Source organism: Hesperophylax consimilis, chromosome 18, assembly GCF_061612785.1.
Source record: "Hesperophylax consimilis isolate HC1 chromosome 18, BYU_Hcon_1.0, whole genome shotgun sequence".
In the NCBI taxonomy this organism is placed as follows: domain Eukaryota; kingdom Metazoa; phylum Arthropoda; class Insecta; order Trichoptera; family Limnephilidae; genus Hesperophylax; species Hesperophylax consimilis.
Window position 1 is genome coordinate 6,806,443 of NC_142853.1, and position 13,822 is coordinate 6,820,264.

General features: G+C 32.5%; 2 protein-coding genes across 3 annotated transcripts in view; one reads left to right on the plus strand and one right to left on the minus strand.

Moving 5' to 3' along the window:
• Positions 1-525: 525 nt before the first annotated feature.
• On the minus strand, positions 526-12,159 carry LOC149415293 (uncharacterized). The gene is made up of 4 exons (XM_089642267.1): positions 11,688-12,159; positions 8,756-9,328; positions 5,003-5,216; positions 526-2,919 (listed from the first exon to the last, which is right to left on the minus strand). The coding sequence occupies exons 1-4, from the start codon at positions 11,884-11,886 to the stop codon at positions 2,586-2,588; spliced, it is 1,320 nt and encodes a 439-aa protein (XP_089498393.1). The 5' UTR covers positions 11,887-12,159; the 3' UTR covers positions 526-2,585.
• Positions 12,160-12,508: 349 nt separating this feature from the next.
• The window catches only part of LOC149415294 (connectin-like), a 314,777-nt gene continuing 313,463 nt past the window's right edge, over positions 12,509-13,822 (plus strand). For both annotated transcript variants that reach the window (XM_089642268.1, XM_089642269.1), the window contains exon 1: positions 12,509-12,731. The gene's annotated coding sequence lies outside the window, so the exon portion shown is untranslated. The remainder of the gene's footprint in view (positions 12,732-13,822) is intronic.

Here is a 13,822-nt window from a genome sequence, read left to right on the forward strand (position 1 = left end):
ACTTTTCAAACAAAAATACACCGGTTTTTGATACAATATTTTTTGCGTCCGAAATGGAATCTTGTAGCCACCCCCCCCCCCATGGAATTCGAAAAATTGAAAAATTGTTGTGGGGAATCACATATGATGTTTTTGGGTGCGCGGAATTTTTTTCTCAGCGAAGTTCCGTAACAACCCCCCCCCCCCCCATGGATTTTAAATATTTTGTGGGGAGCACTCATTTTGAATTTTTTTGTGGGAATTGTTTTATAGAAATTCTCTAACAACCCCCCCCCCCCCCCCCCCCCCCCCCCATGGAAATAGGAACCGTCAGGTATTCAGTGGCCCGCCAGTGATTCAAAATCGTCAATTTGGCCCAACTGTTAAAAAGGTTGGGCAGCCTTGCTCTAAAACAACCTTAACAGGCATAATTTCCATAAATATGTTGAGATTTATTGGAGCAGGAGCACTTGATCTTAGGACGATGTTGAAGCATTATTATAAAAATTAGTCTGCTACATCAAATAAGAGAGTAACAAAGCAATATACATATTTGAAAAGATTTATTAAATCATACAAAATAAAGCAAACATAGCGTACATGGAAAAAATTGAATAGTAACTAATTTTAATAAACTAGCAGTAAGTAATGACTATTGAGTGCAGTCTTGTTAAATTAAAATTACTAGGAAATTATTAACAAATTCAAGAGGCAGAGTATTTTTAAAAGCTGATTTTAATGTTCAAGAAGAAATGCAAATTGGTGTTTGAAATAGTTTTATAATGTATTCATAAAATTAATACTAAGTATTCCAAGTAAACAATAATATGATGAAACATAATATATTCCCGTATTTTTATTTATTAATAAGTGGTATTTTTATCTACAAAAATTGGAAGCTGTGAACAATATAAATTTAGATAGATTTTCAAAAAGTCTACTATTGTATTTTGACTAAAATATAGTAGTTATAATAATATGTAGGTAGAAATAATATCTTCCAAAGTTACTTTACTTAGTGATCATCGCATTCATTTAGGAAAATCAAAATCAGCAAATACAAACAAATATTTCCAATCATTATTAAATATAACTAGTAAAAACATTTTGATATTGAGCATAATGTCAAAAAATATGGAAAAACAGTGGCCTACCTTTTCTAACCATATGGTAAAGAGTGCTTTCTTCGAATGGATGCAAAAACATAAAGAAATAAATTTTTAATGTTATTTATGAGCCATTAACATAGAAAATAAAATAGATAAAGTATGAGAACTTAAATAGATTTCCAATATACTTCCAGTCTCACATTAAACCTAGAAAATTCACAATTTAAATTTAATAATGTGTATGTATTTGTTATAAGCACATCAAAATCTGACGAATTATAAATATCAAGAATGTCAAAGATAATTGGCATCTGGACTCGGGGCCTTGTGATTCAAAATTGTTTTCCTTTAAAATGCCACACATTTTGGCATCTCTCCAATGACATTGAATTTTTATTAATAAATAAACATTAGCAATCATTACCTCAAATCAGTCAAATAAACACGAGAATTTTATTTTTTTCTTATAAAGAAAATAAATTAAATAACTACGAATCATGCCCCTTTCTAGGAAGGTGAACCGTTCATTCCATTTGTCTTTTGAGTATTCAAAATGTATCGATCAAGACACTTGAATTATTCAAGATAATTCAAACGATTGCTGAGATGTCTTATCATTGAATATATTATTATGTATGAAGAAACAAACTTTGCATTCAGGTTACAACTAGAATGACTAGATATCTACATAAAACTAAAATAAATCAGGATCGAATCTTATGTAGGTAACTCGGCAAAACACAGATCTAAAAAAAGTGAATTTTAGTTTTTCAAGTCAGGCCATCCGATAATTGGAATTTAAATGTATTCAATTGTTTTCAATGAGCTTAGTCAGGTGAGAACATATTACGTATAAGCATTTAACTTATTTGCATCAATTTATTTACAAAAAATACTATTTTTAATGAGTTATTTATCATCAATTATCGTAGAAATTTTCGCAACCAAAAGTAGATATTAAATGGCATAATAAAAAAAACTTTTCAAGGAAATTACAGCACAATATTATAGTTATTTTACAATTTTTATGGATTATAAAATTTTAATTAAAATCTAGTAAATCATAGTAATATCATCCACAGCCAACTTTTATACCTTCATCAACATAAAATTATCATTCTTTTGGACATACTTCACACCAGGTGCAATATCCACAGAACAAATAATATTAAAAATAAACCAATAAGAAATCATATCAATTTGTGGGTATCATGAATCTCTTTCTGACAAAAATGTTAACTAGTTTTCTTCAAAAAGACCCACAAAAGAGCCCTCCCAAAGATGATATAGGCCCTGAGGGAATTATTTTCCTCAGGGCCTCCAGTGTGGGAAAGGCTTTTTTATTACATCAATTAAAGAATACACCATGAGAAGTAAAGCAAAACACACATTTTGCAGCCTATACGAGTGGTTTTACTAAAGTAGTAATTAAATCACAACTATCCAACCAAATCAAAGGTTTACTATGAATAACTTATTTGCAGTAGTCATAGTGCTTCAGAGAGCCGATTTATCGTCACTTCCGTCGATCGGCGAAGCAACTTCACTGGCCTTCTTCTTCTCCTTGTCGGCCCAGAATCTCTCAAGTCGAGTCAGCCAGGCCGCCCAGTGTTGTCTCATCTGATCCATATTGAGGTGGTACGAGTCAGCAGGTGATCCGTCGGTGTATGCAATGACCAACAGAGCGTCACGGACATTGAGACGCTTGTAGTTGGGGTCGTGAGATATGGCTCCGAAGTAGGCGGCCAGTTGGATCGGATTGTCGTAGGTTGCGGATAAGGTCTGTTTCGGTTTATCGGATTTCTTCCATTCGATGAGCATTGGTTTGTCTCTGTAAATTTGGAATACGAAATTATTATTTTTGAATACCAATAAATGGCGTTCATGCGACAAAAACTTATATATATAAAATTGTACATAATCTAAAATTAATGCACAAATCAACTGGCCCTGGCGTGTATCAAGTGGATTATCTAAAAATGGTTACTTTACAATAGCAATAATAGAATTATATGTATGTAAATCATGAAAATATTTGTTAGTTGTTAGTTAGTAGGATATGAAAGCATGTAATTTTAAATATCAATTTGTAGCTATAACTGGGTGGAACACGATAACATGGAAATGAGAATTAATAATTTTGTAATTAAATTGGATTAGTTATCCGGTAAGATTCTTCCTCACATTTGAAAGACATTAACTTTTAAAGTGTACCAAAGTATAGAGCAGGAGTTGATACAGTCAATATTATTAAAATTGAATTCCATGACTTCATAATGGTTTTGCAGTGAATGTAATTGTGAAATAAATACAAAATATTCTTATAATGTCAATACATTGTACATATGTACATTGCTAAATGACTTCAAACATTATATTATTTTCTCAATGAACAACACAAACGAGCTGATAAGCAGTGTACAATGCATACCACAAGTTCAAAACATAGAAAACAAACAAAAACATAATTAGAGGCACATCTTTTTATAATAATACTACAAGGAATGTGAAGAACTATGGTTTGTAATCAGCAACTCACTTTCATAATTCTAATAAATTACAGCCACAATTAAATAACAAGATATGATAAGAAATGTGACAATGTTCTCATTAAATGATCAATATTTACATACACTCAACTAATGCAGTATCAGTGAAGAACGGAATAATATTTAACAGTAGCGTGCGATAACTATGTACTTTTAACCGAGAGCAATTGTTGTCGAGAAGTTTTGTTGTTGAACAACTGTGGAAATGTATGGAAAAAATTATTGATATACTAATGAAATAACACATTCATAACTTTGTTTATAACCTGGATTTTATTGTATACATATAGAGTAGGACAAAATATAACATGGAATAAATGAATAGTGAGATAGCATGAAATAAAAAAAAAAAAATTAATTTAAATATAATTTCATCTCACTGTTTCTTCATTAATTAATAATAATTGTGATAAATTCATGGATTTATATACAAAGTTATTATTTTTATAATAAAAACACATAAATTTGTTTTTGACCACGATAGTTTTATTTTCACTCTACCGGTTTCGGAAGATCCCTTCCTTCGTCAGGAGAATATTTAAAACTGACGAAGGAAGGGATCTTCCGAAACCGGTAGAGTGAAAATAAAACTATCGTGGTCAAAAACAAATTTATGTGTTTTTATTATAAATTATGATGAGCCACAAAGTGAATGCTTTTTACAATTACGTAAAGTTATTATTGTTTTAATTCATTCAAAAAGTTTCAAAGTTAAAGCACGCCCTTGTTTTGCACCATCTTTGTGTATAATTTGTAATTAATTATGTAATGACATTGTTTTGCGTTTCAGTGAAAGTTGATGCTTTTTGATGCAAAAACCAGTTTGATGCGAAAACCAGTTTGATGCAAAAACCAGTTTGATGCAATGTATAAATGTACATGTTATTATCTTTTAACCCCTCAGGCTAATTTGTTCGGTTTTGGGAACAAACAGCAATAGCTGACCCTTAGAGACAATTTGTTAAGTTTTGGGAATAGCTCATATATGTAGTCTCAAAGAAATTGTTTTGTCTCCCTTACTGTAATAGTTAGAAATATGAAATAAACGGTGTTAGAAAGAGAAAACACCGAGCTTTATATTTAATTTATAAATAAACCACAGAATAATCAAAATGTACACCTCCACGAAACCAAAGATATTTGGTTGAGTATTTTGTGAAAATTAGTTATGAAACTTAGCATACGTCCCCGATGTTGCCCGGGATTTACACATAGTTTTTCGAAATTAGACATTGGCCTTCCTCTGGTTTTGAAGGTTAAATGTGCAAAATCTCATCAAATAAAATAGTAGATTTGTATAAAAATCAAAAAACACTGCCCACCCGCCACAGACAATCTTCTTTATATATAAATAGATTAACTTACTGATAGACAGCGACACAGTCTATAACTCCCTTGTACTTGAGAACCGGGTGAACAACATGAGATTCAACAGCTTTGGCGGACTTGATGTCTTTCAAGACGTGTCCCACGGAAGTCCACACTCCTTGGATCTGCTTTTCAATGGACAAACATTCATGAGGGGAGACGAGATGTTTGCTGAGCAGTTCATGGAATCTAGAGCCCGATGAAAGTTGAGCTGAAAAAAAATTATAATGAAGAGCACTGACAAATGGATGAATGAATCATAATATGTATTACAATAAATGTGGAGATTTGAAAAGAATTCATAAGTAATTAACAATGTTGAGAAAGGTATACTTGGTAAGTATTTAGTAACGAAACCAAGCAAAGCCTTTTTATTAGATGATAAATGGAGGGTGTCGCGAGAAAACAATGAGTCACACTTTTTGCATTCTTTAGTTAACTGTGCAATTTGGTTAGCCTGTAACAGTTATAATTGCAACCCCAAGAATCTGTATGTTGACTCGATTAGTAACTATTAATGGATGTTGACTCAAATGAGCGCCTGGCTTTAGCGAGTATATAGTCGCTTGTTTGGAACATAATGGCCGTCATCATCGGCCGTCAACTAGTGAGTTGAGTGCTCAGCGAAGAGTTCACGGAGACGGTTTTCTCGGAAACGACTGATGGGTGAATCACTGGATGACACGGAAAGGAGTCATCCAGTTTATTTAAATACTGGTTATCGTAATTCTAGTTTTATTATAATTTGTGATGTCAATCATTTCACTCACATGGCGCCCGAAAATTATGTATAAAGGTAAGTACTTCTAGTTTTATAATGTCACATGTACGAAATAAATGCTTTACAATTAGACCATCTTACAAGCGATTCTAAAGGAACCTTGTACACGCCCTGAGATATATTCATTCCTTAATTACAGAGTCTTGGGTTTTGCAGTGTATTACTTATTTAATTTCTTTAATACACGTAAATGTACACTTGCAAATAAATGTTAAATTGACATCATATTTTTATTTTATTTCATCCCCACAATGTGTAATAAAATATATGATGGATGAGTGTAAATGTTAAATGTCATGAATATATAGTTTTATGTGCATTTAAAGACTGGATGAATACAATGAGATGTTCGTTTAAACGTTAACACAAGTAGGTAGAGCAGCTGACCGGTAATCAGAAGGCTGCGGGTTCAATTCCCATCGGCAGCATTTATTCTTTCTCGGAAGATTTTTTCAATTTGTATGTGTGTTTCAGGCTAATAATTATTCTTTTAAAAAAATTTTTAACACAAAAATACCAGTATCGGAGGAAACGATAAATGTTCAATGCATTACGGGAGAGAACCATGTAGGTCCCTTCTCAGCACTTCTGTAGTTTTTATCCCACAAGCTAACTTGGTTTTTGTCACAACTGTCGGTACCATTTTTTGACTTTGAACGATGAACACAAATGTGTCTTTTGTTTTGTGTTAATCATCAATAAAAAACGAGTTGTTTTAAATGTGCTAAGATGGGGCGGATTTTTGAAGTAATGAATAAACTAAGACTAGCAAAGTACTAGCAAAGGACCTATACTATTTTCACCTGATATCAAATGGAAGTTCTCAGTTTTCTCCGAAAATATTTACATATCGTCAGTAATTACATGCACGCATTTTATTTAAAAATTTGAAATATATAAATTTGAATTCCTTTTTATTCAATTAAATAAATAAATATAATGTGAAAATTAATAATTTGTTTTATTTAAATGAATCCCATACTTCTTCAATAATTGCAAAATTATTTAAGTAATTTCCGAAAAGACAAGAGATTCTGGGTTCAATTCTTAGTGGGACCGTTTTTTTTTTTTTTTTTTTCTGTGTCTTGTTCTGTTTCATGTTCGGTTTAGATTTATTAGAATTATCTTCTTCTTCGATGCAATATTATACATTTATCCTGACGAAGAAACCATCGGTTTTGAAACATGTCGATCCTTTTTGATTAACCAGCGGACTGCCGGTGGGTCTCCGGAGAAAATGCGAGCATCTAATATTATCATTGTTAAAATAATTTGTAGTGCGATTTTGACCTTAATGCTTCGAAAAGTGTATGAAAAATAAAATCAGCATCATTTGGGCTAGTAAAACATTAGGTTCCACTTTTGATTTTTATGAATGAAAGTTGAAAAAATATTTTTCTGTTTTATGCTCCGGCCTTCATCAGGTTAAATAGTAATGTTTACATAGACATATGAATATTAGTAGACCTGCCCTAAGTGATTAAAAGCGTATTATCCCCACTCCCCATACCGGTTCCATTGGAGCCGGCTATGCTCGCGTATGGCCTCAAGTGAAATTTGAAAACGTGACGTCATCATTCTTGTGCGAACTATGGTCGAGGCATCATCGGTTCATTTTACGAAATAACACGGCAAAATGTTGACTTGTACTAACTGGCTCCAGACGGGAGCAGTTGGGACTCTTGTGAGGTATTCACTATAAAAAAAAAAAAAAAAAAATGAAAACTTGTAAAAATAGATGTGAAAAAGAGAATAAACCCAATTGTCGTATTACATTCCATATATAAGCATTATTTTACTTTATTTTAAGCATATTCACATCGTATAATATGAATCAGTTGTTACTATCACATCGAGAAACGTCTGGACGCGAAACACAAAGCTGGTTGGTTGCTGGGAAGTAAATTATGAACATTTATAAAAGTGTCTTAACTAAATACTTAAACGAAATATTCGACTGTGAAAATAGAACCGAATTTTTTTGCCGAATTCGGACTTCGCAAATTTGTTCATAACGTGGCGAGTAATTTGCGTTCCCATGTAAAAATGTCTATTCATTCAAAAGCAGATTTTACTTTTAAGAAGTAAATGGTGATATTATAATGCGAGATGCCTATTTACTGTCAGATTGATTTATTGACGAATCACAGTCAGCTTCACTCCCTTCGTTCTTCAACAGTTGATTTTACCCCTCGCCATTATCTTCTCGTCTATTAATTCCTATGTCTGTGAATGTTTACAAAGTTATTGATTTTATTTAGATTACCATATAATTTATTGTGTTGTAAACTTCAAAATCTAACTATCTCAACAATTGTGTGTTTTAAATCTCATTGTTTTCTCCAGACACCCTTCATATACTGAATGCTCTGCTAGAGAAAATTCTGTCAAAACACGACTCCCAAAAACATCAATCGACATGCAAAATTTTCCAAGAATCCGGAATGTACATACATCATACATAGTAATATTTATGTGTAAAATCATTGTTTATTATTTATTATTTTTACTATGAGTCAAAAATTTGCTTTGGAGTAATGTTAGGTGTGGTAATGTTTATTTTACATAGATAATAAGATAATACTTCCATTCAAGGGCATATATAATAAATAAAGGAAAATAGAACTAGTACATCCCATTAATGGAATTAATAAAAAAAATATTTTCAACATCTCTTTTATCCATGGGATTTAAATAATAAGTTGTGATAAGTAGAGGTCCCAAAAAAACTTTTCAATAAATTTTCCAACCTCAACCCTTTTCTCACTTGCACCCCCCACAGGGTCGAACACCCACTCCCAATGTGAATGCTATAGCTACGCCCTTGCTACCATTAGACGGCAATCGAATAAAATAGAATAAAACTACTTTCATGTAGGCATATTATGCAAGCTTCGTCATAACGACTATCCACAAATATTTGTTTTTTATTTGCATAATAAATAATGTTTTATGTCAATTCCACACACCTTGATAAAATTTCTCAAATTCTTCAGGACCGAGCTCTGCGATTTTCTCCTGCCTCCATTTCTCCAGAGCTTCCCTAGATTCCGGAGACATGGTTTGCTCCAAGATCTTGGTGACAGACGGCAACTTGTTGTGTTCAATGCTTGTGGATCGCACCTGCAGGATTTTCTCCTCCTGGACTTCTTCAGAGCTGCTATCGGCTACATTGGCTTTCTGATTACTCATCATCGGAAACAGTCTCAAATTTCTAGCAATTATTGAAGGCACGGCAAAGTTGGAGGCGGACAGAATTCCATTCTTTATATTTGACGAAACAATCTCAATAGGATGTTTCTTATTGTTGAACATATATTTAGAATACTTCAAATTCCCAGAGTCGTTAATTATCGCCGATTTCATTGCACTATCTAATAGGACATTTTTATCAGGGGAAATTATAAAATCTTTGTTTGGAAGAATAATGGAATCTATTTGCGGAAGCGTTTTTTTGCTGATCTTCTTCGGTGTGGATGAAACAGGAACGTAACAGGAGTCAGCATCTTTGGAAGTACTGGAATCTTTGGCCAATTTGGTAACTGCAAAATATAAATAAAACATGAGAAAATATCTTAAATACTTTCAATATTGTACAAGGTTTATTTTTTGGTGTGTACTTAATAAAATTTAGGCTGTAAATGCGCTAAATCAGTTTGTTTACTGCATAGTTAGCAATCACGTGAAAATGTATAAACCTAACAAAAAATTTGGATGTTTTCCAATTTTACGGACGTCAAACTATCCTACTATCAAAGCAAAAAATATAAACAAACATCTTACACAACACACCCATTTCCCAAAATATGGTGGGAGTGCATTAATTGCAGATATATATTCCTAGCAAAACATAATAAGCGTGTAGTGATATGCATGACTGTTTAGTGAACATAATTGTACTGATATGTATAATATGTAGGTAGGTATTAGTCTCCATTTCGGTATGGTTGTAAATTTTCGAAATGTATAATGTTTGTAAAAGACAATCAATAAATTAATCATTAATATAGTTAAAATAAGGATTTTTTTAGCAAGATAAAATCAATATTTTGAAAAACCTTTAATTTTTTTATTGACACTGGAAAACAATATTCACTTAACAGTTACTACCTACCAACACACTTGTTTAACAGTAAATTTATTTGCAACTAGTTTTTTTGTTGTTTTTTTTAATCCCCTTATTAGAATGTATATGAACTAGCGACAGGTCATAACTCATTTTATTAAGAGCAGCATTTTTATTAAGTAGGCACATAATATGTCCAAGTCCAGATGTCAGACTGTCCCTCCACGTATCTGAGTATGTAATAACAATAAATACTTGGATAATTTTAATGAAGCTAATTTTCTAAAATATCTCTTGATTAAAATAATAACACAAGTTCATACAGCCACGTAAGTGGACAAGATACAACATACAAGTTTGCTGGTTGCTTCCTTTGCAAAAGAATAAATTTTACTTGTTCTGCCCATGGGAGTGATTAGCACTAAGCCAGTTAATCTGTGTTTTCATATGAAAGTTTTAATAAACTTTTTTTTCCCAAAAATATGGTTTATTCGATTTAAATTTATTTTTTGTTTTAATCCTAAATTACACTCCAATGACAATCTAGAGCAAGAACTACTGCTAATCTTCATGATTTTAAACAACAAATAATCTTCTGCATCTAAATCAGTTTTCGAGAAATGGCTGCGTGACAGCTATAGGCAGCTTTGGCAATTATTTGCAAGTTATTGATAATTATTTAAAAAAATTGATTCGCTCAGTTTTGAATTAATATCTGTAGAAACATTCAATAAATAACAGCTGCTCATAAATGCCTTGTATATTTGGTTTAATAACAACTAATATAAATATTATGACTGATAAAACATCGAGAAGCTGAAGAACTGCAAACCGTGTACCCGAAACCTATACATATTTAGTTTGCAATTTTTGATAATTTATTTCATCGAGGAGATAAAGATATAATGCGTCTTTTTATTATGCTGGTATATAATATATGGCTTGGCGCAAATTTTGCACAATATATTATTTACAAACATAAAGAATGTAAACTTCACATGTTTAGGAAAACATACGAAAGCAATAATAGGCTGAATGCAAGCCGTATTTATTGGCTTATTGAGTTAGTTTTCGTAGTGTGGGTAGATAACTTGCAGCCCGTGTGTAGGACACCTGTGCCATACAAGGCAACAATATTAAACTTTATTGCACAAGTCATAATAATTGTAGTTGGTAAATAACCTTCTACATGTTCTCCATTTTAAAAGGGATTTATAGGAACAAACATTTGTGGGACTGCAATTGTTGTACAATATTCTGTATCAGGGACTAATGATAGGCTGTGAGGGAACTCTAAAGTTTTGAATCAGAATTTAAGATATAATGAAATTGAATCAATAGATGTAGAGTATTGTTTAGGAAGCTGGAAGTAATTTCAGTCATCCAAATTGTAAAATACCATAATATTGCGTTTGTTGCACGAATGTACTGAACTTGACTGAAGTCGCCAAGTGAGCAATCAGTCTAGACGCCAGTCGCGCGAGTTTCTTTTCGGCGCCACAGAGATAAAATTACAACAAAAAAACGCAGAAATGAAAATAGACCAACATTCAAGGTTCCTTAATACAAAATACGTACTATACGTAGCGATCATGAACACGAGGAAGGAGGAAGTAAACATAACACGTAATTATTCAGCCAGTGACAGCTAAATATAAACACGAGCCTTGCTTTCAAAGCCAAGCGAGAAGCCTGCATCATTCTTGCAGTGAAACCTTACACCGGAGGAATTCAACCTTGATTTAAATGAGAAAGGTCAATACACCGACCAGTTTAATTTTACAATTTACACAAGCTATTTACACTTTTAATAACAGGACCAATAATATTCTAACCTTTTTTTCGTTTTTCCTTCTGAAACGCTTTCTTGTCCTTGATGATACAACCGAAGAGTTGCTTGTTCTCCGTGTTCCATAACTTCATTCGTTCTGCCTTATCCAAAAAGGATTCGGTGAAAATTATTTTCGAGCGGTGGGAATGAACTGTTACAATTTTCACTGCATTTCTGCCTAGTAATTTCAACGGTCGAAACATTTTCTAATAAATTATTAGTAAATCACACACAAATCGGAATGACTTTTTGATATTTTGACGTTCTGTGAACAGTTGAAGCACGTTTTGGTTTTTGAAAAAAGAATATTAAACCATTTTCACAGATGAATTTCGTTCGGATGCGAAAAATACAGATTTTCACAATCGAACGCGGGAGGCGAAACCGACAATAATTATACGTCAGACACACAGCGGAGAGAAACAATTACAACAAAGTTGTGCAAGCTAACCATACTACACGCGTCCACGCTTCGGGATTTATAATTTCATCACAAGATAGCTCGCGCCTCTCTGTACCAAGACCGAAAACACTTTTTTAGACGACAGTTTAAATTTGCACGTCAAATTTATTGAATGTCCGAGAATCGTAAACAAGTTTTTCTTGTAAATCACTAGATGTCGCTAATTCACAAATTAGAAAATAAAAAGTTATCTCTTTGTTCAATAGATGGCACTATTCATTTTGAAAATAAATGTGTAGAAAATGCAATAGATGGCAATGCCAACCGCAGTAGACATCGGGCGCATGCGCAGTACGAGCAACAGTTTGAGCGCGCATATTTGTTTTGGTTTTGAAGCGATTTCAGTATCCCTTTACATTCGTCGTGGGTAGTGTGAAAACAAATTTCGTCTATTTGTGATAAATGAACACGTTAATGTTTCTCTGTTAGAAAACTTTACAATGCTGTGGTTGTTTGTCTTTAGTTACTGTGCTTACAATTAGAAAAAAAATAGAGTATAATTTTGTGTAGTTTGAGTGACAAAGGTGAAAAACATTTTCTTCGGCGCCGGAAAACACGTGACACTTGAAAACTTTTGATTGAAAGGTAATTTTTTTGTTGTTTACATAACACCTTTGTTAAAATATTTTTTACATATTGAAATATGAAGAGGTTTACTTACTACGGCGAACATTAATGTCTTCTTTGTATAACCTGAAAATCTACTTGTATATTATTACTTTTAAAATACCTACCTAAGTATTTCACATTATTAATTTATTGTAATGATAACACCATTCAGATAATGAACTGTTTTATTATCATTATAGGCACAGAAATTACAACTTATTATTATTATACTAGTTGTGACCGTTAACTTTTTATTTTTCTGTGTCTTGTTCTATTTCATGTTTCGTTTAGATTTATTAGTATTATCTTCTTCTCCAATGATTTATTATTATAAATTTATGTTTTAATTATCACATGTTCGATAAGATTTCATTTCAATTGTTAATCTACAACTTCGAATTTCCGACGGGGGGTAAGTGGTGAAATCGGGCGGGAGATTAATCAGAGATTATTAAATTATGTGAAAAGCAAAACTTCTGGAGCCAGGGAGACTATGGTATCCCCAATTTATTATGAGGATAAATTTAGTATGTAGAAGAAGGAGATGTGGAGAGGAAGATGGGGACGTACCCGGCTATACAGATGTGGTCATCAAACACGGCTAAAACCGTTTCAAGCCACGTTTTGATTTTGAATGGTGGTCTTTTCAAGAGCGATACTGAAGCTATCTACGCTCTGGAACGTGCCGCGAATACAAACTACAGCAATTGATAATATTTCAAATGAATAAATTGTGAAATAACAAATATCAATAAAATAAATTTTACTTGCGCACCCCGATATTTTCTCCCGCGACATCCGGATTTGAAACAAAGTATTGCATCCAATCAACCACGGAGGCCATCAAGGAAGCTTTGTTTGAGATTTCAATGGAATTTTTTCCAAATCTTATTTCTGACGATTGAAAAATATGTTGTCGTTCTAATGTAAATAGGTATGGTTTTTTAAATAAGTATAATTACGATACTTGCCAAATGTATTTTGTATTATAATATGTGTTACATTGTAATACATTATGGTACCGTTCAAAATAGGATAAAAATTACTGTCTAAATTGATTAAAAAAC

What these genes read in the sequence shown, in the direction of transcription:
- LOC149415293 (XM_089642267.1), bottom strand. Translation starts at nt 11,886, where the DNA reads ATGTTTCGACCGTTGAAATTACTAGGCAGAAATGCAGTGAAAATTGTA. An exon ending in GAAGGAAAAACGAAAAAAAG is followed by an intron (nt 9,329 to 11,687) that starts GTTAGAATATTA and finishes TATATTTTGCAG; the next exon opens with TTACCAAATTGGCCAAAGAT. An exon ending in GACTGTGTCGCTGTCTATCA is followed by an intron (nt 2,920 to 5,002) that starts GTAAGTTAATCT and finishes CCAAATTTACAG; the next exon opens with AGACAAACCAATGCTCATCG.